Source organism: Mandrillus leucophaeus, unplaced genomic scaffold (genome assembly GCF_000951045.1).
Source record: "Mandrillus leucophaeus isolate KB7577 unplaced genomic scaffold, Mleu.le_1.0 Scaffold239, whole genome shotgun sequence".
Lineage (NCBI taxonomy): Eukaryota > Metazoa > Chordata > Mammalia > Primates > Cercopithecidae > Mandrillus > Mandrillus leucophaeus.
The window spans coordinates 4185016-4212476 of NW_012102465.1; the positions used below are offsets into that span (position 1 = coordinate 4185016).

The following is a 27461-nucleotide window of genomic DNA, read 5'->3' on the forward strand; positions in this document are numbered from 1 at the left end:
TCATGAAATGGTGAGAATTAAATAAGTTAACATATATAAATCACTTACGGCAGGTAATATATATAATGCACAGCAAATATAAATAACTTAAAACATTCACTGCATATCAGATTTTATTATAAATAATTTGGAGAGTGGTAATAGTAAGAAAAACATCAAATTTACTAAAATTGAGTGTTAAATTAATTAAGCAAACATACTTTAAGATTTTTTTATCCCAGAGACATTTCACTGTCTCATATTTTAGTTATGCTTATAAAGATATTGAGATTACATTGCAATATGACCACATATAACAATGATCACCAGATTTTACTGAAGTTATTATATAAAAGCTTGCATAAAGAGCACCCTTTAAATTATATACAAGTTATATTTCTGAGAAGTTAATTTCTCTCCTATGAATGAATAACTTCTAATGCAATTGCAAAATCTATGTTAGTATATTACAAATTTGCAATTATTTTCAACCTTAGATTGACCTTTTACATAACACAAATTAGGCCAAAAGTGACCTTTTCCTCTAAAAATTAGTTTATGTAATTTAAAGGGTATTAAAGAATAAGAAAGCCACCTTTTTGGATCATTTTCCATACAGTGACATTATAGTGAAATGAAAGATTTTTCCTTTTAACTAATAATGGACATGTGAGAGCAGTATTCTTTTACTTTGAACCTTAGCAAAGTTAGCTGTCCTAGGCAGACAGCAAATCCATGACTCAGATCTTGAGATTATGCCTCTTGACTTAAATGCAAACATATCTAAGTAACTTGATGTGATTGTGTGTGTGTATATTTATGTTTAATTTGGTAAAACAAATAAAGTAGCATTATGTTTGTTTTCTTCTTCAGGTGTACATCTCCAGTTTGTAAATTTTTCTACAGAAACCATACATGATTATTTGGAAGTACGAAGTGGATCCTCAGAAACTAGTACTGTTATTGGCCGGCTTAGTGGTCCTCAAATACCATCTTCCTTATTCAGTACCACCCATGAAACCAGCTTGTATTTTCACAGTGACTATTCACAAAACAAACAAGGGTTTCATATTGTATACCAAGGTAAGAGAAATAATAAAAAGTGAAAGTTTATATAACTCCAAATCAGCTATTAGAAATATTTAACTGAGTCTATTTTCTGTATTCTGCTTTAGAAAGAAAAAAAACAAAAAACTTAAGCCAAGGTGAGCTTCAATTAGGAAGATTTTTAGAGCAATGCAACTCTCTGGAGAATGGGGGACATAGGGAGAATGATGTCTCTCTGAGACTTTTGAAAATCCTAACCATGAAACAGGATTGAATTAGTCTTAAGTTAATACACAATTAAATTAAGCAAGGCATGGCAAACAAACAAGTCCAGCTGGACAGCAAAGATTTATCTTTGCTTTTATATTAAAAGGAATATATTGAAAATATATTTTGTATTATTCATATAATATATTATGTAAAATTTTCTTTTACTTTATAGTGATAGACTAATATGACATTCCTTCATTTTGTTCTATTGTCATGAGAATATAAATACTTTGATAATCATGTTATATTAGACCTATCTCTCAAACAGAACTGCTGCATAACCTTGAGCAAAATTTTTATCTCTTTCGAGTGAAGGGTTTGGGCATAAATAGAGCTAGGCTCAAATGTTGATTCTTCCTATTCTATCTAATGTGGCCTCGGCCTTGCTCTCCATTTGCTCACGTGCATAATGGAGTTAATTATACTAACTTTCAGATAAGTTGTATTGAACTTTTTATTATAAAATGTATGTAAGGTATATTCCATGATGTACATCATTTGTAATTACTCAGTACATTTTAGCTATTATTTCATGTCTTATATGTATATATTCTGTTAAAATTAAATATTAAAATTATGATATTTTACATAGTAAAGTGTATTTCTAAAAGCTGAAATTTTTAATCGAAATAACCTAAAATGTTATTACATCTCTGCCCTAATTATTGAAGGACTTTATGTAATGCTTTTGTATCTGAGTGCCTTAAGAACAGGGAATTGGGTTGTTCATTGGCGTATCATAAGTACCTAGAACAGTAAGCACAATAAATATTTGCTAAAGTATCTACCAGAAAGGAAATTTGAAAGTAGTTAAGATAGAGATAGGTCTTAAATATCAAATTACATGGATCTGAAATAATTATAATTTGTATTATACTTATATGCATAATGTAAGAACACTACATTTCACATTATCACTCTTATAAAATAGGAGTCATTTCAATCACCTCCCAGCACATTGAATTTACCATGCTTACAAGGAAAGTAATTATTTTTATAACAATCAGGTAATTGATTGAGTTTCTCTTCTTTGCTGCTAGAAGACTCAGAACCATATTTGTGATACACTTTAGCAAGTGTACATGGCCTTATGCCAAGTTCTTTGCCATGCACCTTAAACCTGACTACACCTGCTGTTTTCCTATTCTCATTTTCCCTCTACCTCTCAAAATAATATTCTTATTTGAATGATGTAAAACTAGAATTCAAACTTTATTAATTCTGATTTTTTTCAGTTAATATATTCTTGAAAAATAATTCATTATTGACATAATAAAAGTGTTAAAGATATAAATTTTTTTCACTGTTACTGGCATATTATTAACATGAGCCGTAATGTATGACAATGATGAGATGTTATTTGTGAATCACACTGAGTTTTAAAATGGTTTCGTTTTGTGCTACATTTATGTAGCTAACCTAGTGCATTTTAAAGAAATAGTTAACATATATATTCACAGAGTCAATATTATTTTTGGATTGATCTTGTGGTTAAATTTTAAGAACTTTCTGAATTTGGAAAAATTATACTGTACAATTAAGTGTACCATTCTACTGAAGGAATCAGTTTGAAAATTAATGTTATTACTGACAAGATTATTAAGTTTGGTAAGTCCTGTTTGTCACTGGTATAAGGTTGTGACTGCAAGTTGTCCAGGTTCTTCACTTTTTGAATAAAGAATTGTACAAAACGCCCAGCAAAGCAAAGAAAGAATGAAGCAACAAAAGAACGAAAGCAGGGATTTATTGAAACCGAAAGTTCACTCCCAGTGTGGGAGCAGGCCGACCAGTGGCTCAAGGGCCCAGATACAGAATCTTTTTGGGTCCAGATACCCCCAGAAGTTTCCCATTGGCCACTTCATGTTCACCTCATGTAAATGAAGTGGTAGCCTGCAATGAGTCTGATCTGAAAGCAGCCATCCAGAAGCTGAAGTGAAGTTACAAAGGTCACACTCCTGTGCAAATATCTGATTGGTTGCAAAAAACAACCTAATGCTTTTTGCAACCAATCAGAGGCTAACGTGAAGTTACAAAGTTATACTTCTATGCAAACGAAGACTCAGTCTGATTGGTTGCAAACAGCCAATTTCTCATCTGCCGGGCTGAAAAGGTGAGGGGTTTGCAGATGGAGTTGCCTCTGGTGCTTTTGCTACTTAGGCGAGTAAAGTTAGGGTTTTCCTTTCAATAGTTTGAGGAAGTCCGAGTTGGAAAGCCTTAGGTTCCCTGCCTTCAGCCCTATTCTCCTGCCTCATTGTATTGTATATAATATTAGAATGGGAACTTTCTCCTGAATGCTTAAAATCTATTTTCTATACTTATTAAACTAAAAAGCATAGAGTAGAAACTGAAAGGGTATGTTTAATAGAATAATATATTCCAACTCCTAATGATCCATTCCTAATATACATTTGTCTTAAGTTGGAATGATAACGCTTTCTAATATATTTTTGTGTAGAATATTTTTTGTGTTGAATATTAATTAAAATGAAAAGGACACATTAAGAATAAAAGCACTTAACGTTTTAAAGAATTTGTTCATTAATTCTGAAACCTTTAGTCCTAAAAATGTGAGCTATATTTTAATAAACAACAGGATAATCTATTCAACTTCAAATGTAATTTTTTATTTGAGGAATATAAAATTTTAATGGTTAGGTAGGGAAGTAGTCTTTGATTTTCAGCAATTTAAATTTTACTAATTAGAATACAATTTTGAATTTCTTAATAAAAAAGTTTCAAATATTGATATTATATGAGTATAGGCCCTGCTCATAGTTCTAACATTTATTTAGTAATGTGTATTTAACACCTACTCTGTGAAAGGCAATAGCCAAGGCTTTGAGATATGATGATAGTACAAACAAGATCTCATACAAAATGTAGAGCAAGAGAAGTATGAACAAATAAACAAGCAATTATACTGCATTGCCAAAATTATCCCATAACTGAAGTACAAAGTTTACTTTATATTAAAATGAAATGTTTTTCCAGTGCTTTATTTTACAAGCTAACTTCTTTTAAATTAACTCAACAGAAGTATATTGTGATCTGCAGAAAAGCAATTAGTAAAACAAACTGTAAAAAGGCTCAGAATTAGGCTTATACATATTCTTACTGCATTCTGTGTACTTATAATCAAGAAGCAATTGCATTCTATGGAAGAGAATCAGAATATATTCGATTAAAATTGTAGCTTTAAGAAGAGTGTACATTTTCATTAAAACATAATTTAATTGGGTTGCACAAGTAGGTGAAGAAAGCATGCATTTTTATGAATCGTGCTAACATTTTAAATATGAAAATTGTAGACATGAGAAGAAATTTTTGTCACAGGTCATTGACGGCATTTATCATAAACCTGAATTGCTATTTATAATCAACTACAAGTAGCATCACATCTATTTGTAAGTTGCAAAATTGCTCTAGTACCCTATCTGTGGCCTCTGAAATTTGGAAAGAAAAAATGTCTTTCTTTTTCCTCTTTCCAGCCTATCAGTTGCAAAGCTGTCCTGATCCACGCCCGTTTCGAAATGGTTTTGTAATTGGTAATGATTTTACTGTGGGTCAAACCATTTCATTTGAATGTTTCCCAGGATACACATTAATTGGAAATTCAGCTCTCACGTGCCTTCATGGTGTCAGTCGTAACTGGAATCATCCACTTCCAAGGTGTGAAGGTATGCTTCTAACTTGAAACTATCTTTTAGGTGATATCATCTGTTTTTAATATTGTTTTGGCACTTTTCACTTGTCTTCCTCTTCCAATAGCATGCTAAATATATAGTCTCTCAGCTGAAGATATTTTTTAAACCCCTGAGGCTCCATAATGAATAACAATTTTATCATTATTGACAGGAGTCCTAACCTTTCCTACTGGGAGTGAAAAAAACAGTTGATTCACACTTTAGAGCTTTTCTTATGTGTATGGGGAAGGGAAGGGGGTGCATGTGGGTTTGTATGTATTTAAGTCATTCTTATATAAACCACTAACCCAGATACTGCTACTGAGTTCCTTTCCTCTAGAAAAACCTTTGAAATAAAAGGCTTCAAACCTCTTGTAAGGCCTTATATGTACACATAGTAAGAGGCAAATGAAAGTTAAAGTCTTTGCATTGATATAAAATATTTAAATAATAGAGAAGACAATGTAACTGAAAATAGAGAAGACAATGTAATTTACTAATCTAGTGATCATTAATAATTATTTAGCATAACTCATGTGGCAAAATAAAGAAAAGTTGACTGTATTTTGTGCACTGTTGCCAACTTCATTATATATACCTCAACTGAAGTAAAAACAAAGCATAAATGTGTTTCATAATGCTTAAGATACTTGAAATGTTTGCCTTTTTCTCCATAGTCAGTTTATTGTTATTTTTAAATATTATTTTGTTTTGTTATGTTTTCCATAGCTCTTTGTGGTGGGAATATAACTGCAATGAATGGCACCATTTATTCTCCTGGGTATCCCGATGAATATCCAAATTTTCAAGATTGTTTTTGGCTTGTAAGAGTACCCCCTGGGAATGGCATCTACATCAATTTTACTGTCCTTCAAACAGAACCAATATATGATTTCATTACTGTATGGTAAGTCAGGACTATTGCTATTGATTTATTCAACTATGTATACAGTAAAACAAGGTTGGAATAAAAATATATCACAATACTCTGTTATAAATTGTCATCTGATATTTGAATTGAAGTGAGTAACTGAGACTGACAGTATGTGTCTTGTAGAATTTCACACACAAGAGAAATAGGTTGTGGCTTATTTGCCCCACGAACTAGGTAAATATTGTGGAATAAAGACTTCATAGGTGAAAACAAGATTTAAAGATATTATTAAATTAATGTGCTAAAACAGGGAGTTAACAGACTAAGTTTACAGTATGGAAGTTCTCTATTTACAAAAGTCAGTGGAATTTAAGAAATTATAATTATTTAATATAACTAGTGGATTCCTGTCATAAAAATTAATTGTATTACAGTCTTGTCAATTGAAACATCTTTATTTAAAAATATATTAAGGCTGGGTGCAGTGGTTCACATCTGCAATCCCAGCACTCTGGGAGGCCACAGCGGGAGCATCTCTTCATCCCAAGAGTTCAATACCAGCCTGGGCAATGTAGTGAGACCCTGTCTCTAGAAAAAATAAAAAATTAGCCAGACATGGTGGCATGCGCCTGTGGTCCCAGCTATTCAGGAGGCTGAGGTGAGAGGATCCCTTGAGCCTGGGAGTTCAAGAGTTCAGTGAGCTGTGATCATCCTACTGCACTCCAGCGTGGGCAATGGAGTGAGAACCTGTCTCTAAACAAATAAATAAATAAATACAAATATATTAAAGTGTCTGAATTAATAATTAACAACTGATAATTTGTCATCTGAGTTCTAAGAGTTGTAACTTTAACAGTCTGTGATTCTCAAGACTGTTGCTGAAGAAAATAAAAGGGGGAAAACCTCAAGCATTTAAAAGCACTAGAGTTTTGCTAAAAAAACAAAGACAATGTATTAATTATAACTAATATGAGTGCATTCCATTTAGGTCAAAAATGTAATCTGTTTTTATACTTTACATTTAAAAATATGTGGTCACCTACATAGATATAAAATATATTATTTGCACTCATTGGTTAGCTTCCTGCATCTTTATTATTGATATGTTAGAATATAAATATATGCAATACCTTTATTGAACTTCGTTCAAAACTACTTCCAAAATCAATCTCGATCTCTCCTCCTTTCCCAATCCTTGTCTCATAGGGATGGACCAGACCAAAACTCACCTCAGATCGGTCAGTTCAGTGGCAATACCGCTTTGGAATCAGTCTACAGTACTTCAAATCAGATTCTAATCAAATTCCACAGTGATTTCACAACAAGTGGCTTTTTTGTGCTCAGTTATCACGGTTGGTATTATCTGAGAGTTCCTATTTCATTTGGTACTGTTTAATTTGTTCTGGAAAAAATTGAATGTAATATATATTTAACCAATGATTGAAAAGGTATTAAATTTGGAAATTTTATAATCACAGTAACTTTAGCATTTCAAACACATTTCCTTGCAAAAGATGACCTCTTCTAAGTATTCAGGGACATTAAAATGTGAGCAAATGGATATAGGAGATAAATCAGTCAGTAATTACCCAGTGGAAAATAATCATTTTTGCATGAAAACCAATAAAAGAGAACCAGCTGTTCATACTTTATTGCATGTAATTTTGAGACATCAATAGATTTTTTTTCCTATACAAAATGTTTAATCTATTCAACCTGCTGTGAATCTTTCTAAAATTAGCATTCAGTATCTTTATGCTTTGGATCACATTACTCATTCATTTATACTCTTGTTTCAAAACTGTGTCTATTCTAGAATCTTACAGTTTTAAGTGACTATTCCAGATCATTAAGTTCATAGCTTTTACTGCTGTGGAATAATTTATGTATAGTCTCAATTTTATTTCATTGTATAGGGTCCTTTGTTCTGGGCTCTGTATTCATAAGCTTAACTTTTTGAAAGGACATTGAGAAGGTTTCACAGAGGTGTTTCTCTTCTTTATTTTTTTTTTAAATCCTTAATCAATTGTGTTCCATTACCAATAAGAAAATGGTTATTTATCTATAATGATACATCCTTTTATCTGCTATGACCATAGTCTCATTAAAACACATTCTGCCTCATATAACTTAGTCAGACTAATTCCATGGGCATTTCACAAGACCAATAATCTACTAAATTAAGTTTGCAAAAATTATATGAAAATGTGAGGATAGACAGGTGCTTTACCCATTACATAATGTATGACTTAGCGTTTCACCTTTTTAATATGAAGTAGCTAAATATTTGATACTTAAAGCTTATATTCTGTGAAAAATATTGTAAATCAACTGTGATTGTGTTCAAAGACATTTAAAGCACATTGTATCTAGTCAGAAGTTGATCATAAAATGTTTGAGTTGCTTAATTTGAGCACTTATCAGTCAATTAGATGGTATCTAATTAGTTTCTCTGTAGTGATCCACTGTCATCCAGACTGATATGCAATCCAACATAACCAATTGCAATGTCAGGGGTTCAGTCTATGGCCATACCACCCTGAATGTGCTGATCTCATCTGGAAAGTTGGGTATTCAGTCAGACAACTTTTATTTGGGGTGTTTTTTTAAAAAAAATATTTTTTTTGCCTTTCCTACTGAGTTGATCATTAATGCTGGCAGTTTGTAGATATAGCCTAAAGCTGAAACAATAGAATTATTACTTTGATAATCACAACTCAGGAACTAATACATTATCATTAAGATACAAAAATGAATTAGTTGCCAAACTATATTATGTACATTTTATCTCCACAAGGATTTCTACTTAATTTTTTTAAATCTTTTTATGTACTGCTTGCAATCATAAAGAAAGGACTATTCACTGAAGAACTATAAATATCCTCAAGATAACCCTACAGGAAGTATAAAATTTTTATAAAATTTAGGAGACATTTCAAGGGGAAAATATTATCAAAGGAAAGGATGTCAGTGTTGTATGTTTGTGTGTGTGTGTGTGTGTGTGTAGGAGACAGAATGTGCACATTCATATAAAAATATGTGGATAATAGATATCTACACATAAACACAAAATCTTAATGTGGATTTAAACATACACATATATGAATATATAAACATGTATCCTCATTTCAAAATGTTTCACTTGACTTTTGCAAGTGGGTTTTGAGACATGTGTGATAGAAATGGAATTGCTTAAGAATAAAGCAGGTCAAGGTCAGGTGCAGTGGCTCATGCCTATAATCCCAGCACTTTGGGAGACCAAGGCAGGAGGATTACCTGAGGTCAGGAGTTCGAGACCAGCCTGTTCCACATGGTGAAATCCCATCTCTACTAAAAATACAAAATTAGCCAGGCATGGTGGCTCATCCATGTAATCCCAGCTACTCAGGTGGCTGAGGCAGGAGAATCTCTTGAACCCGGGAGGCGGAGGTTGCGGTGAGCCAAGATGGTGCCATTGCACTCCAGCCTGGAAAACAAGAGTGAAACTCTATCTCTAAACAAACAAACAAACAACAGATCAAATATTCGTTTAGCCCTTTATTTTCTATTTGACCTTGGACAAGTTACACTTTGATCTCTACTTTCCTCAGCTATAAAACAATATTATAGAATCGCTGAGAGGATTAAATGTCATATTATATATGTATAATTTACTCCACTTACTGGCATGTATTAGGTTGAACCAATTTTCGTCAAAAAGTCCTATGGGCAATTTTATATAGCTCAACTGTAGAAATATTGTAATTGTTAATATTGTCAGCTTTACATTGAGGAGACATTTTGAGAACTGGAGATAATTGATAATATACAGTTAGCATAATGCCTGGCAGAGCAGATGTTCAGTAAATATCTGTTTCCATACCATATCTTATCTCACATTTTAGATTTTTCAAATAGGACATTCATTCATTAGATTTTATAATAAGGTGCAAAAAAAAAAAAATGCCAGAGCCTAATGAAGGCTAATGTTTGAATCAACAGCTATGGAGATTCCACTCAAATTTTAAAATAAACTTGAAGTTTGGGAGCATAGCCAGAGTTCATGTTAAAAATTGACTGATACTTTCAATTTGTCTAGCCCTAATAGGATAACTTTTCTAAAGCACTGCTTGCATCCTTACCTGCCTTTTCAAGAATGCATGAGGCCTACAGTAAATCTAATTTAAAGCTACCCTGTAATCCAGTTCACTGATTCTTACTCTCCAGTCCCTACACAACTTCAGTCAAGTTGGTTGCCTCACTGCCTCCTGAACTTCCATTCTTAAATCACATCTTTGTCTCCATCATAACTACTCTTGGTTTCTTAACTCATCTTCAGTTATTTAAGTCTTTTTATGTTAAGTCCCATATCCTCCACTTCTTAATAATTTGAACTCATGGTGATCACCGCCATCACCTCTGTGATTACACTTACTCTTCTTACCAAACTTTTGTAAACTTAATTACAATATGGTGTATTATTTTATAAGCCTTATGAGTTTATTAAGTGAGTGTTTTTTGAGGATACAAATTTCTTGTTCTTATCCTTTTTATATTTTCTTATTGACTGTATTTTAGTGTTACAGTGGGAAGTGTGTGTTCAGTCTCTTTAAAAAGTTGTTGGTATTTATTTGAGTTGTGTTAGTAATAACTTTTAAAAATATCATTTTAGAATTACTAAATGTGTAATTCTAAATCACATCCTCCTTAACAAAAACAAGAAGATATGCCTGTTAATACTAATTTGAGCTATGGGCTCAATGTCAAAATGAAGTCTCATAATAGTAAAAAATTGGTCAAATCATTTGGAATTTTTGATAAATAAACTGAGTATATAATTCATTATAAGCTTAACACTTATTTTAAGCTGGTTGAGTATACATAATCTTTGAATGATTTACTCACCCACCCAATTTTCTTTATATCCTCTTAGACTTGATAGTTACTTCTGATATCCCTTGCTTAATAATTCAGAAGTGATTTTTTCAAGAATTGTATATTTATTTTATAAAGTTGACAGTTCAATATTTTTGTGTATTTTCTTAAGGTCACGTTGATTATTTAAGTTTTATTTATTAATATATTTTTAATATACTTGAAAAGAGAAGAAAAAAATGTGTGTTTTTCTCTCTAACCTAACTTCCTTTATGAGATCCAGGCAGCCATCTGTCTTTTATAAAACATCACCTTCATAAAGTCTTTTATGATCAAAAATAACATTCATAAAAAAGCTTTGCAAAATGAAAGCTCTCTGCAATGAAAAAATAGGACAGGCGTAAATGCTGAGGCACTTTACCTCAGATATCATATATTTTTCTCATTTGAGGAAATGTTTTTGTCTCTCTTTGTGTTGCTATAACTATGGTTTCCTAAAGTAAGAACCACATTTTTTTTCATATCTGCTGTAGAGTCAAGATGAGGTTGGTTTATAATTAATAATAATATTCAGTCCTAATTAATGAATCCCTAAAAGATAAATTACCCAAAATAAATTTAACTGAGTGTTCTTTTTGCAGTGACTTTGTATAACCATCACTATATTAGTGGTAACAACCATTTATTGAAAATTTAATATGCTGAGCACTGTGCTAGGTGCTTTCCATGTATTATGGCTAATTTTCGTAATAACCCTATGAGGTAAGTATTATTATCTTCATTTTAATAATGAACAAACTGAGTGAAAAACCACACAACCTACATAAAACCAGAGAACCAATATGAAGAAAGGCTAGTTGAAATTCAAAATAGGTCTGCCTGACTTCAAAGAATGATCTGTTTTTGAAAAATCAAAACAACAATAACAACAGCTAAAATCCATTGTATTCTTATTAAGTGCCAGGCAATGTTCTAAACTGGTATTATCTTATGAATAGATTATATTTAATGGTATATAAACCCAATTGTTCTTTAAACATTTAGTCAAAGTGATTTTCGGTTTTAGCAATATGATGGGTCATCTCATTTTCTCAATATGCCTCCTAATTATAACTTGGAGCTTTAAGCTTCTTATTGCTTCATTTCCCAAAGATCTACAAAGTAGTAATAGTACCTTGATAGATTTATCACAGCTCAGTGTATTCTTTATAGTTTCTAAAATGTGCTGTGGTCACTGGGCCAAGAGAAAGTAAAAGTTTTGTTGAGATCTGACTTGTGTCACTCAAAATAATCGGCAACTAGAGTATAGCCACAATATGTATTTGCTAATTTAATACAGAAGTTATGTTATGGTGTTTAAGCCAATTATCCAGGATACTCGATTTTTCTAATATCAATGTATTAGGGAAATTCACTTTCTATGTGGAAGATTTTCTTAGCATAATATGATTTAATAATTATGTTATTCATTATTTTCTGTTATTAGCACATTTTCTATTGAAGAATGAGTTGATTACATAATGACTCATTATTTTTAAGAAATGTATTTAAAAGGCCTGTAATGTGTTTCAGGTCATCTTTTATGGTTATGCTACTTTTACAATAAATGCTGTATTTGGAAACAAGTATATTTAACTTCACAAAGTCTCATCCTAAAAGAGACTGCTGCAGATGTAAGGACATGCTTTATATAAAGCATAAATCACGATTGCCTTTAACTGTGTGACCCCTTTGCCTCACATAACCTGAAGACCTGACCTCCTTTTGTATTGTAATAACTAGAGCACAGAACCCATAAAGGGTTTTATTATTTGATGTCCAGAGAGTATGGGGGATATGGACATCAGGTAATAATGTGTGTGTGTGTGTGTGTGTGTGCATGTGTGTATAAAATGAAGCGATAGAGCGAAAAACCAAACTGCTAGAACTGTTAGGAGGAAAGGAAAATACCACTTACTATTAGTTAAATGACTTAAATGACTACTTAATTATAACTCAAAAGACTAAAAGTCATGTCAAAATTACTATCTTTTGACACTTCACTGTACGTATATGCCCAGTTGATAAAGTATGGTATTTATTTTCTTAAATATCTTACTTTCTGTTGCCTCCAGCCAAAGATTTTCAGGAACACAATTTCTGTTAAAAAAAAGTTAGATTTATTAACTTGTGATAATGAGTGAGACAGCATATGATGAGGGACTCTGTGATCTCAGCAAAAGTGTGTCAGTAGAGTCTTGATATAGGAATTCGACTGTATGAGATGGGTTGGGGAGGAGTTCAAGGAAACATAATTTTCTTCTGGATTGGGTGCTGTCAGAAAATTGGAGCAGTTTTATGATTGGATATCTTAACTTTTTTTTCTAGAAGGTGGAGGGAATGGAATATACCTATATAATTAGTGTGGAAATACTATTCACTAAGGTTGGCTGAGGTGGAAGACTCTGTCATTTTGATGATTTGAACAGTGTTCTTGTTTTCTGATTATGACTATAGAAAGGTCTTATTTCTGTCTTATTTCAACGAGGTCAAAGAATTACCTTGCCTGCTGTTAGTTTTTAGGGAAATTGTTTATGTTTAACAGGAGACAATGGCCTATCAATTAGAGCCAGGTCTATATGCCAGGGAACTCAACAATGTAGAGAAGAGGCCTTTGGCACATTGTTTTTCAGATTTCAATGGGCTCAGCACTAGACAGGATACCTTAAATTAGCTGTCTGCATGTGAAGAAGACAATTCACGCAACAGATACTGAAATGTTCTTAAAATAATCCAGGAGATATCCGAATAGTTTTGTTTCACAATAGTTTCTGTTATTTCTTTTCTAGGAAAATAATAAGAGTGACTTCTTGTTGACTGTATTAGTCCATTCTCACACTGCTATAAAGAACTGCCCAAGACTTGGTAATTTATAAAGGAAAGAAGTTTAATTGATGCACAGTGCCACATGGCTTGGGAGGCCTCAGGAAACTTACAGTCATGGCAGAAAGGGGAGCAGGCACGTTTTAAATGTTGGCAGGGGAGACAGAGAGTGTGTAAAGGAGGAACTGTCAAACGCCATCAGATTTCATGAGAACTCACTCACTCTCATGAGAACAGTATGGGAGAAACCACCACCATGATCCAACCACACCCACTAGATCCCTCCCTCAACACATGGGGCTTATGGGGATTACAATTTGAGATAAGATTTGGGTGGGGACGTAGAACCAAACCATATCGTTGATTCATTTTCATTCTTCATGATAGAAACTTTCTGTCTCTCATCTCTAAATCCAAATAAGCATTTTCTCTTGATTTCTAATATTCTCCCTTATAGAGTCAGAGAAACAAACTGAAAATAAAATATTAGTGGTGTAAAAGGGATATTGTAAAGTAATTTAAACCCTGCTGGAACACACTTCTATGTTCATGTCAACCCACTGGCAGATTTTCTGCAAAATGGAAAACAAATTTATTGTTTTCTTCTCTTCATTAAAATTAAGATAGCATTAATTTCAATACACTTAGCTCTGCTTTCAAGTGAAATAGCTTAAGCTTGTTTCAGATAACTTTAAAAATAACACTGCCAAAACTGCATAACAGAACATAAAATTGTTAACGTTTGTTATCCCCAAAATCTTCCCCAAATCATGAGATTATCATACTTGAACTAATCTGGAAGAGCACTGAAGTACACTGGGGCTTATATAGAGCTTAGAGTTTATAAGGGAAGATGCAACATTATTTCTGTCCTCTGTGAGGAATACTGTGTCCTTACTTGGCAGAAAGGTTATGTGCTTGTTCTTTTTCTGGTTTGGAGAAGGAATGGCAATTTGCCAGTGTTCTGTTGTGTCTTTTTTGAAGAAGTCTTTAATAGCGCATTGAATAGAAGTAGATACATGCAGCATTCTTTTCTGGAATTGGGTTGGATGTTTCATTGCAAAGAAAATAGAAAATTAAAAATAACGAAAAAATGTTGCCAGAATCAAATCTTAAACCAGCTTCGAAAAACGTATTTGTTGGATGAGGAACCAGATATCTATGCACATTGTAACAAAAACAGAGAACTATTTAAATAATAATCATCCTCAGAAGATACAGACATGTGGAATATGATGCCCTCATGTAGTTGTTAGATAGTAAATGGTGTTTAAAAGTTGGTGGGGCATGTCAGATAAAATGATTCTTCTTTTTTATTTGTTTTTTAATTTAATTTTGTTATTATTATTTTTCTGAGACGGAGTCTCGTTCTGTCGGCCAGGCTGGAGTACAATGGCGCAATCTCGGCTCACTGCAAGCTCCTCCTCCTGGGTTCACGCCGTTCATTCTCCCGCCTCAGCCTCCCGAGTAGCTGGGACTACAGGCGCCCGCCACCGCACCCGGCTAGTTTTTTGTATTTTTAGTAGAGACAGGGTTTCACCGTGTTAGCCAGGATGGTCTCGATCTCCTGACCTCATAATCCGCCCGTCTCGGCCTCCCAAAGTGCTGGGATTACAGACGTGAGCCACCGCGCCCGGCAAAACGATTCTTCTAAAGAGAACACATACTTAGTTCCAATATGTGTTTTTAAAGTGTGAATACCTATTTTGTGCAGCTTTTCTGTTAATGGTCATGGCTGCAAACTGTTTCTAAATGGAACAATCCATGAAAAACATGGACTAAAATATATGCACATGCGATTTAAAATTTAGATGACATAATTTATATGACTTAATCATTTCAGTTCCACCAGTAACTGAATGTGTGACCTTGTCCACCTCATTTCACTTATTTAGGTCATCTTCCTACCACCCCTTAAGGAGTCTAGGAGAAATGATTTCTAAGATTATTTCCGGTTTGTCTATGATTCTAACCTATACAATATTGGATCTATTTGTACCAGACCTATTTACCTTCTTCCTGAGTAACCAAAGCATATATTTTATAGAGAATGAGGTATTGTGTTAATTTGATTTATTAATTAGTATTTCTTAAGTGATTTCCAGAGCACTGTGCTAAGAGTTTTGAAACCACAGACACATATATTATATAGGATGATGAAATGTGTTGCTAAACTCATGAATTTTATACTACGACATAATGTACATCAATGTAAAACAAGGATATCTTATTTATTTATTTATTTTATTTTATTTTATTTTTGAGACAGAGTCTCGCTCTGTCGCCCAGGCTGGAGTGCAGTGGCACAATCTCAACTGACTGCAACCTCTGCCTCTCGGGTTCAAGTGATTCTTCTGCCTCAGCTTCGCAAGTAGTTGGGATTACAGGTGTGCAACGCCACACCTGGCTAATTTTTGTGTTTTTGGTAGAGACAGCTTTTCACCTGTCCCTGCAGGTGGCTGTGCTGGTCTCAAACTCCTGACCTCAAGTGATCTGCTCTCCTCAGCATCCCACAGTGCTGGGATTACAGGCGTGAGCTACTGTGCCTGGCCAATAATATCCAATTTAAATCAGAATAGAAACAAACAAGTGGTTAGATACGTTCTGTGAAGTCACATCGGTGCTTCGAATGACCCATTCTGAGGAAGGTCACGTCAGATTGAAGTTATATGTGTATCGGGTACAAACATCATCACAGCAGAAATGCTGATGCCAATATTTGTCAAACAGGGGATGTACCCTCCCTCTTAACTGGTAATACACTCAGGCCTTATTCTAAGCACTTTATAATATTTTAACTCAATCTTGGCTTTATGTCTATTTTACAGATGAGATAACTGAAGCAGATTCTTAGCAGTTTGCCTACGGTGATGGAACTAGCAAACAGCAGACCGAGATTTGAACCATTGGTCTGGTTCTAGAGTAAATATTTGATCAGCCTGCTTTGTGCACAAATGTAGTTATCAATACAAACTGGATTATGTATATTTTTTATGATGTTGATTGGTTTGATAGAAACACATTCAGAAAGAGAAGCAGAGTCGCACAACGTTTAATTCCCCTTTGTTGCCTTCAATTACAAAACGTCTGATGCATCACATCTCACAGTCATTACACCCTTTTCTTTGACCAAGAAAGATGAGATGTCTCAATTTTATTCATAATTCTGTAAATAATTGCCAAATCAAAATGTCCTTTAGAAATAAGAAGTGAAAGTTAAGAAAAGCAGAAAGTATTAATATTTATATTATTTATTTGTGAATATCAAATATCTTGAAGAAATAGAATCCCAATTTGATATCATAGTGGTTTATTCTTATTAAAAGATAAGCTTAAAATGCTTAAAATATGCCAGACAGTATTCCAAGTGCTTTGCATGTGTAAACCCATTTGATTCTCATAACTGCCCTTTGGGATGGCATAAAATTATTACTATTTTATAAATGAGGAAAGCAAGGTGGAAAGATAAATAACTTGCCCAAGTGTTCCCAATTTTTAAGTGTTCAAAACAGGATTTGAACTCAAAGAGCCAAAGAGTCTAGACTATGTCCATACTCAAGACCATAAGAATGTGTTATATATTATACATATATACTCATTCATATATATACTTATACATTATATATATATATGTATGTATACACACTAATTCAGCATTCATTCTTTCATTTCTCTTGCATTCAGTCATTCAGCACATATTTACTGAATGCTGCCATGTGCCAAACACTGGATTATGCCCTAAAGAGTTAGTAGTTAATAAGAAAAGCAAAAGTGCCTGCTTTCATGGAGCTTACATTCTGGTATAAGAAAATAGTGAACAAATACATAAACAAATATAAGAAAATAGAGAGTAAACAAATACATGATTCTTATAGATTGTGAAAATTACCAGACTGTGAAACAAAGTTAACTGCAAAGGATCAACTTTATGTAGCATTATCAGTGAAGACATCTCTTGTTTTAGTCATGTTCAAAGTTATAAAAGAGCTAGGAAGACAGATTTCAAGAAAATGAGAGACAAAAGAAAATCATATAGAATATAAAGCTTTAGCTATATCATCAAATACTAAACTCTCGAGCATTTGAGAACTTTGTTGATGGAGTAATGAAAAAGACTACAGTAAGAGGTTGTAGACAGGTTTGATTTTTTGAAATTTAGTATTAAAAATGAAGAGATGTGGTTTAACATTTTTTAAGAAGTGAGGATGATAGGCCACATGCCTATCAGTGGTACTTGAATTTTAAGTAGAGGAGATAAACTATTTTTGTTTATTTGTAGCTAAAGCCGAGACGGGCGGATCACGAGGTCACAAGATCAAGACCATCCTAGCTAACATGGTGAAACCCCGTCTCTACTAAAAAGATACAAAAAACTAGCCGGGCGAGGTGGCGGGCGCCTGTAGTCCCAGCTACTCGGGAGGCTGAGGCAGGAGAATGGCGTGAACCCAGGAGGCGGAGCTTGCAGTGAGCTGAGATCCGGCCACTGCACTCCAGCTCGGGCGACAGAGCAAGACTCCGTCTCAAAAAAATATATATATATATATAAACTGGTTAATAGGTGGGGATGAAGTTAATTAGACAAAGTTAGAAATCCTTGGAGGTCATAATCAAGACTTTTAATTTAATGCATAAGTCATTTGGGGACACTATGAAGTTTTGTAGACTCTATCAGCAATTGTTTATTTAACACCCACTGCAACATAGATTCTAGTAGTCTCTTGCTATCCACTCTTGTCCTCTTCCAATTGTGTGTGTGCTTTTTAAAAATTTCTGACTACAGCCACAGTGATCTTTTAAAGGATAAATCTGACCACATTCCTCTCCAACTTAAATCCCTTTAAAGGCCTCCCATTGGTCCAGCTTAAAATAAATGAAATCCTGAGTATAACTTGTACAATCCTGTCTGATTTAGCCCCTGATTTTTGCTCTTTTCACTCCCTCCTCTCTCTCACCAGGGCTATCATTCCTCTCCAGAAAACACACACACACACACACACACACACACACACACACACACACACAGCCCTTGCGTCAACTAGTTAAATTCTACTAATTAATTAATATCTTTCTCATCAACTATTAGCATGTATAGAGCAGGCTTCTGTCTGCTTTGCTTACCTTTACATTCCCAGCACCTATTATGGTTTCTGACATCTGGCACATCATAGGAGCTCAATAATAACTTATTTAATAAACAACTTAATTAAATGTGTTAGGTATTGTAGGAAATGCAAATACAATACAAAATACTTAAGCTATACATGGAACATGAACCAATACATAAAACAATTCAACACAGTAAAACACTAAATGCTAAATATTGTTGTGCCAATTTCTAGGCTGGCAAGATTGCCAAAAATGAAGGTGTGGGATAGGAAATGAATGTGGCAAATACAAAGGACCCAGGAAAGTTCAGCCGGATATAGCAGACATCTCATGTGAGGGATTGGTGAGAATTAGGGTAACGATCTTGCTTTATCTAAGATGATAAATCAATCTGTAGGCCATTAAAAAAAATGCTGCAAATTGATAACAGGGAAATAGCAGTGACAAAATGATATTCCAAATGAGGTTTATTTATCTATAAATCTGGGAGACAATGTGTCTTAATTTTATAGTGGAACTTGGTTCAAATTCTGGCTGTGTGAATTGGGCAAATAATTCAGCCATTATGAAATTTAGTATCTCTTTTGGTAACATGAGTAATTTACACATATTTTGATGTGGCATTTTATTGATTAATGAAAGAGGCATGTAAAGGAATTTTCAGAGTCCTTTGTATACAGTGGATTCCAGATAAATACCGCCTAAAATCTAGTGAAGTGAATGTAAGAAGGGTAGTATCAGGGAGACACTGAAGGTAAGGAACACACTATAGGCCAATTTAATAACACAGGCGTATTAGTTTACTTGGGCTGCTGAAACAAAGTACCACAAACTGATGGCTTCAAAGCAATCTTTGGCATTCCTTAGCTTATAGATGAATCACCACAGTTTGAGCCTTTATCATCATGTGCCATCTTCCCTGTGTGAACATCTCTGTGTCGCTTTTCATTTTATAAGGACACTAGTCATATTGAATTAAGGTTACCCCCATAATTCTATACAACTTTAAGTTAACCAATTACGTCTGCAGCAATCCTATTTCAAATAACATTTTTAGGTTTCAGGAAACGCATGAATTTTAGGTGAAACTATTCAACCCAGTACAGCAGGAATGAAATGGCGGGAATCTAGACTGAGATGTTGGTAGCAAGATTGGAAAGACGTAGGACAAATCATAAAGTTATGTTAAAGAACATACTAGTAGAGATTGATGAAGATTGAAAACAGAATTTCTGTGAGCTGCTTACGATTGAAACTTTTGTAGTGCTTGGCCTTCAAAAGTCAAAAGAGAAACAGATGAAAAGAGGTTTGTTTGTTTGTTTGTTTGTTTGTTTGTTTTTCATTATTCCTTTCTCTTTTACTATTTATTCAAAATTACATAGTTCAACCTTGAAAAGTATTTTAGCCAGATCTTGCCTATATTTCAATGTGTAGCATTCTCTGACACTCAGTTGTTTCTATTTCATCCCCACTGGCAATTTTAAAGTTGGGAGTCATCTTAGGGAAGACTGTTGAGAGGTTGTTTCCCTCCTGAAGAAACCTACATTCTGTCAGTTATTAGCAAATATTAGTTGAATTGTAAGTATAGTGACAAGAACTAATTCCTGGATAGTGAAAAAGGTAGATAAACAAATAGCCTCTGAAAGTCTACATAGGGACCCAATGAACAAGTATGCAAATAAATGGAAAATAACACACTTTGAACAAATCGTGTTTACATGTGCCACGAAAAGGGTTCTGTGATTAGAAAATAACAGTGAGGGGTGGGAAAGGGAGGCGTGAAGAGATCACAGAAGATTTTTAGCCTGGCAATATAGAATTGGGAATTGAGACACAAAGTCAGAATTTTAGCCGAAGGAATCAAGGGAATCACTTAGGTAACAATGTAGAAAGTTTATTTAAAGGAAAGTTTGTTCAGAATGCAAATTTATAGTTGATAAGAATAGAATTGTTCTTGTTGAAATAGAGTTGGGAGGTAAGGAAATTATACCTCAGACCCTCCATGGGCTGACAGTGATCCCTTAGCTTTTAGGGATACATTTTATAAAACTGACAGTGATAGGAAAGAACAGAGAATAAGACATTAGCTTACAGCACCCATGTGGTCTTGGAAAAGTAACATAATAACTCTGAGCATCATAGTCTTCTTTAGTAAAAAATTACAACCTTTGATCTTTTAAATCCTGCAACTGAGTTATCTAGGTCATTCTCAGCATATTCCACAGATGATAATAGTCATGGATTCCACATAAAAAAAAATGTTTCTTATTTAAAATAATAAAACAATTTGGGATTAGCATGAAGATTAAAATAACTTCACAGGAAAGCACAAGCAAAATAATACAGACATGAGCATCTCTACATTTCTGTAATTTCTGAGTTGATCTCTATTCTATGATAAGACCAGTCAAAATCTTCTCTAAAGCATAGTCTCAGAAAGATTTCTCTGTGTAGGTCTCCCCATGTCTTCTCCCTTTTCTCTTACATTTTTGGCATTTCTTACAATTACCTTTTACCTTTATCACTGTACCCCCTTTAAGTAATAAGTTCAGGAAAACAATTTTCAAAATTCCTAATTACTATCCACCAAACATTTTATCAAAAATCTGGGTTATACTTTATGCTATGGAGTTCTTTCCCAGCAAGTCTTTCTTCTCTAGCAGTAACTCTTCTGTACAGTGGTGTTTTACTTGCAAATTAACATCCATGCACAACAAGTGCTTTTATAAACAGGCTAAACTACTGGAAGGAAGATGTTTGAAGGGACAGATAACAATTTGCAGAAGAAAATTAAAACACATTTATTTTTTGTTTCATCTCTCTAGATCTACATTTTGAAAAGTTTTTCTTTTATTTATCCTTAGTAACCTGAACATGTATTAGCCAATTAATCTCTTATAAGTAGCTTTTTGTTGGATGATGATGAATTAATGATTTTATGCTTTGCCCAAGTTTTTGTTCAAGTTTTATTCTCCACCTGAAATGCTCCTCTCCTCAGGATTACTTTTTAGAACCGGAAAAATTTTACTCCTTCTTTCAAGTATATCTCATTCTTTGCCTACTGTAGGAATCTTCCTCACCTGGTCTAGTTGATACTCTTCAATGCTCACATAATACTTTTTTTTTTTTTTTTTGCAATAGGAGTAGTGTTGAATGCACTTTGAAATTAGACGATATACACTTCAATTTTTGTCTATGTCCTATACTATTTGTGTGGTCTTGTATAAGCTACTGTGTCTTTTGAGTCTCATTCTCTTTATCGGCACATTGAGTACATAAAGAACTTCTAAGTTTAAGTAGTAAAAATAGGCATATAAAACAATTTGCCTCAGATGTTATAATAGTATAAAACATGTTTCCTGAATGAATATGAGTATAGTACATTTTCGGAAGACTTTAAGATAAAAAAAGACTTCAATCAAGCAAAGGATTTTGTTGTAGATTTTAGATATCATGTGGGGATAGTAGGCATGAAGCTTGGATTCATAGAGACTTTGTCGTGGTGGCCTTTCAATTACAAATCGGATTACAAATGCCAATGTAATCCAATGGGATGACCCGTTCAAATGATATAATAATTAGAAACATGACATTTGACAAACAGACATCTTGTAATTATATTAAAGTAGCATGGTGAGACAAGGCTCTGGAGCTAGGCTACCTAGGTTCAAACCTCAACTCTGTCACGTTATAGCTACGTGATTTGGGAAAACTTTTTTTTTTTTTTTTTGAGACGGAGTCTTGCTCTGTCGTCCAGGCTGGAGTGCAGTGGCCGGATCTCAGCTCACTGCAAGCTCCGCCTCCCGGGTTTACGCCATTCTCCTGCCTCAGCCTCCCGAGTAGCTGGGACTACAGGCACCTGCCACCTCGCCTGGCTAGTTTTTGTATTTTTTAGTAGAGACGGGGTTTCACCGTGTTAGCCAGGATGGTCTCGATCTCCTGACCTCGTGATTCGCCCGTCTCGGCCTCCCAAAGTGCTGGGATTACAGGCTTGAGCCACCGCGCCCGGCATTTTACTCTCTTTAACAGTTTTCTTTTTTAAAGAATGGGGACAATTAAGAAATAGTAACATAAATAAGAATTTTTTTTTTTTTTTGCGAGGATTGAGTTAAGTATTTATAATATTGCCTGGAATAAAGTAAACACTGAGTATTTGTTTGCAATTATTGCTGTATGCCATGCACTTTGCTAAGGGTAAGTTCAGGGGATTCAGTGATGTGTATTGGGAAAGACAGGCATTGAGCAAGTAAGCAAACATGAATACATGATTCCAAATTGTGATCATGCAAAGGAGGAAAAAAACAAAGTGTTTTGAACCACATAACAAGAAGGACTAGAATAAGGGTAAGAAATAAGGAATAAAAAGTAAGCATTGTTACCATGGGAAAATATTTTGTAATGTTGTAGTATATTTTTAAAAATAAAGATGTAATTGAAACTTGATAAATTATGTAATTTATTTTTATTCTTTTTGAACAATCTTTGATAATTTTCTTATTTTTTTGCATATGTGAATACATGTAGCTGCTCAAAAAAGGAATAAACACATTGTTTATTTTTACAGCCTATCAACTAAGGGTGTGCCAACCTCCACCACCTGTACCCAATGCTGAAATGTTGACGGAAGATGATGAATTTGAAATAGGTAAAGGCTGTTAAATTATTTTCAAGGAAAACATACTGCTGGCAGAACTATTTGCTTAAAAATAAGCCAAAATAAAGAATAGTAATAGCCTGACTTGAGATCCTCATTCCCTGTGTTGATAGAGATTATTTAGAATTTTTAAGAAGGGAGAGGAGTGAAAAGAGGAAAGGGAATATTAGAGAAGAAAAAGTAATTTTGTTTTTCTGGAATGTACAATTAGAAAACGTATTAAAATTTGAACCCGTTAACTTTACTCTGATGGTTCTTTCCAAACTGTTATTTTGCTGCCTTCTGACACTGTAGTTCTTTGAATTCAGACCTATGCCTGACTTGGCAGAATGAATGGTTTGTAGGGCATATTAGAAGTCATATTTCATTTTCATATCTTGGAAAATGCTTAGTCGATTCTACTCAGTTTAATCATAAAGTTGGTTTAAAACTGAGTTGGAAGTTCAACCCAAATAATTAATGCCACACAGTTTGAAAAAAATTATATACGAAGACATCTTAATGTTGCCATAGTAAACTTTTATTATTCATTATTATTATTATATTGATTTTGGTTGAAACACACAAAGAAACTATCAGTGACCGATGTAACTTTAATTCAGATACAAAAGCAATAAATAGAAAGCCTTCTAACTGCTTGCTGTATTTTTGTTGCCTATCTCACCTATATCAACTAAATTATTTCATTGTGACTATTGCTTATATCTAGTCATCATGCACCAGTACAGAGGGAATGGCAGTTCACTTTTGCCTTCGGTCCTCATTGGTCAATGACTATTATATACTGGTTTTTCAATATTTTGAATATAACTCCTACTTATACCTAATAACATTTTTATACTGATTGAAAATAACTAAAGGAGAAAATATTCTCTTACAATTGAAATATTTGTTTATTTTTATCATCACCTTGTTGCTTATATGAAACCTCCCCTCTTTTTTTTAATAGGTGATATTATTAGGTATCAGTGTCTTCCAGGATTTACTTTAGTTGGTAATGCAATTCTGACGTGCAGATTAGGAGAACGACTGCAGATGGATGGAGCACCTCCAGTTTGTCAAGGTATTCAGTAGTTCTTATGGTTATCTATTTCTAAAATATTTGCTTTATGTTTAACTTAATATAGGTAAGACTGAGAAAAATCTGTTTATATAAATAAGAAATATTTAACTGGAAGCAATGCTATAAGTTTTATAACTCATATGTGCTATTTCATTTAGAAATAATCCACTGTTCATCAGATTTAACTCTAAACATCTTTGATTCTTTCAAGGGTAAATTTTTCTGGTTTAGCATGAAGTCCGTTCAACTTACTCCAATTATTTTGCTCTTCGGGGTGGGAATGGAGGTGGAGAGAAAGGGAAATCACTTAAAATAAAGGTTTCAATGTTGATTGCTTTTACTTAGAAAGCGCTTCCGCTCTAACTACTAGACTCATTAAACTTTATTGAGTACCTGTTATATAATGAGGATCTGAGGAAAAAAAGCAAATAAACAAGCAAAGTAACAAAAAAATAAATAAATTTTAAGTGGCCCTTGCTGTGGATGTGTCATGGAAAGGTACTATGGCAGTCATACAGGGGATAGCAGTACAGTGTTTAGGGAAAGAGACCAGGAAGCTGTAGATTCATATAATTTTTAGCCACTTGTGGGGCAGGGAAAGCTTGATGGAAGCATTGTTCCCTGAGTCATGAGACACAGTTCCAAATGACAGTGAGACTTATTCTGGTAGAACAGAGCTAGAGAGAGGGTGGTCTAAGTGGCAGATACATATGCAAAGATAGAGAAGTGAAAAACAACAGGGCATGGACTTCAAGGATTCACTGTGTTAAAAGAGTAAGGCAAAGATAGACCTTGAATGATGTGCTAAGCTGTGATGTTCAAAAAACGTTTACTGTTCATTTGTGTAGCCCCTAGGCCCAGAACAGTGCCTAACACACAATTATCATAAATGTTTATTAAGTTGAATACAATTGAGTTGTATTTTATTATTCTTTCTAGCTTTTTTTTGGATTAATTCCTTCTTTGGGATTAATTCCTGAGAATACTGGAAATCTGTTTCCTGTGCAGTATCTTAGCTGCTATCGCAAGTCTAAAGTAACTTCTGATTTTTATTCTAAACATATGATAATTGAAAGCCTTACAAGAAGATAAAAAGATTACAGGAGGCTTTGATGGTAGCAAAAAGATAAGCAGAAAAGCAGGTTTGAGGGTATAAATTGGAGCCAGTGTGAGAATTTCTCATGGTCTTAATGCTATTAGAACATCTTGAAGTTGGTTGAGAATTCTGAAGTCTATCACTTATATATTCCAGACATTTAGATGTCATTCATTCAACTTTTTCCTTCATGTAAGGCTACTCTCTAGACCTTTAGAATTATGTAGGTTTCATATTCACATATTTAGATACACAAATAGAGAAGACAGAGGCTCAACATTTGAGGGCTTATACATGGGAAAAAAAGTTGAGCAGACATGGGATATGTCAATGAGCCAATTATATAACTGCATTCTGTCTTGACCCCAATAAAAACTACATTGTGAGCTCTTGGAGGGCAAGCTTCTTGTTCTTATATCTGAATCCCAATTCAATAAATTTTATAAAAATTAAAGTAAATATAACATTCAGATAAGCTAGATATTTTACAATTTTTTGTCTCTCAGACTTTCCATGTCTTATTTCCCAAATCGGAATCTCCTGTAAATTAGTAATTGAACTTACTCTGTCTGCTGTGGAGAATATAGAAAACAGAATAAATTTTTGTCCCTGATAACACTTCAGATACTAGCCAATAAACTTAATAAATCATCCTTTAGAATGAGTTTATGTAGAGTTTCTCTATTAATTAGTTCACCAGGCATTTAAGCCAAAAAGCTGACTTTACATTTTTGCTTCGTTGAGTTTATTACACAAGCTTGCTAAGACAGTCATTTGGAATCGGCTAGAATTAATCTACATCGTTTTTAGTCCATTAAAAAATTTTTTTGTCTTTTCCTAAAAACATAGCAGTATCATTTTTGTTCTCTCTTCTTCTTTAGATGCTCTGTAGCTCTGTGTGTCTCTCTTAAAACATGGAAAATAATACCAAATATGATTTTCTGTAGAGTTTGTTGTAAATGATATCTAATGGATGCTTCCATTTTCTGGTTTAAAAACATTGGCTCCAACTGAATCTGGGAGACTTTGAGTGCTTTAAACTTTCTGGCCATCAGTTTTCTCGTATTTACAATGGGGATAAAAAGTCTACAGATTTTTAAAGTTGTGATAAGAGGGAGAATGTACCAATGGTGTTTAACAGTGTCTAGCATATAGTTACAATCAACAAATATTTACTGTTATTCTAGGTGACTGTCAAGCTTCTTGCTATATGTTAGACAATGTGAGAATATGTTAATTAGTGTATTTGTAGTAAAGTATATTGGATCATACCACTCATTTTCAATCTGTCGTAGCCACATATTTACTACTTTTTTGTCTTTGACTCATATATTCCATATGGTTTCCAGTCTTCAGGTTTATCTTTTTCTTTTTTATGTGTTTTTAAATTTTTTGAAAAGCAATGTCAGAGTTCTCTTTTTAGGTGGAGAACAAATGACCTGATGCCAGTTATTCAATATTTTTAATCTCAAAATTATATCTATGAAGGAAAATCCTGGGTTGAAGCGGAAGGAACTGAAGTAATATCCAAAAAAAGTAGAAAATAACTCTTAGCTTTATCTATACTATATTTTAAACTCTATTATATAGTCAGTTTTCAAAAAGTCATGTATTAGTTCTGGCCAGTTTTCAAGTAGTCTTTTCTTTTCAAGTTATTAACATGTTAACAGAACAATCATAAGCTTCCATAATCCACTATGTTACTTACTCTTTTCTACCCCTATATTTGTTGGGGACTTTATAACTCAAAATATTTAATTGTCCTTGTACCCTGAACACTATGAATATATAAGTTCTTCATCTATTTATTATTTTCCAGAAACTACATTAGTAGTTTTTGGTCCTAACTCATTCAAATAAACATGGAAAAGCAGGAATTCTTCTTAAAATGTTGCTCTAATTATTTTGAGAAACAATGCTATTTAACTCCAAAATGAAAGTTAAGGTATAGTGGTTGAATTAGGAAATGGCAT

General features: G+C 33.6%; 1 protein-coding gene across 3 annotated transcripts in view; it reads left to right on the plus strand.

Annotated features, from left to right (window-relative positions):
* Positions 1-27461, plus strand: part of CSMD3 (CUB and Sushi multiple domains 3) — a 1277440-nt gene that overhangs the window by 1162803 nt on the left and 87176 nt on the right. For all 3 annotated transcript variants that reach the window (XM_011982326.1, XM_011982327.1, XM_011982328.1), the window contains 6 exons: positions 853-1062; positions 4785-4973; positions 5709-5886; positions 7060-7205; positions 23240-23320; positions 24279-24392. In XM_011982326.1, the coding sequence (XP_011837716.1) occupies positions 853-1062; positions 4785-4973; positions 5709-5886; positions 7060-7205; positions 23240-23320; positions 24279-24392 (918 nt within the window). The remainder of the gene's footprint in view (positions 1-852; positions 1063-4784; positions 4974-5708; positions 5887-7059; positions 7206-23239; positions 23321-24278; positions 24393-27461) is intronic.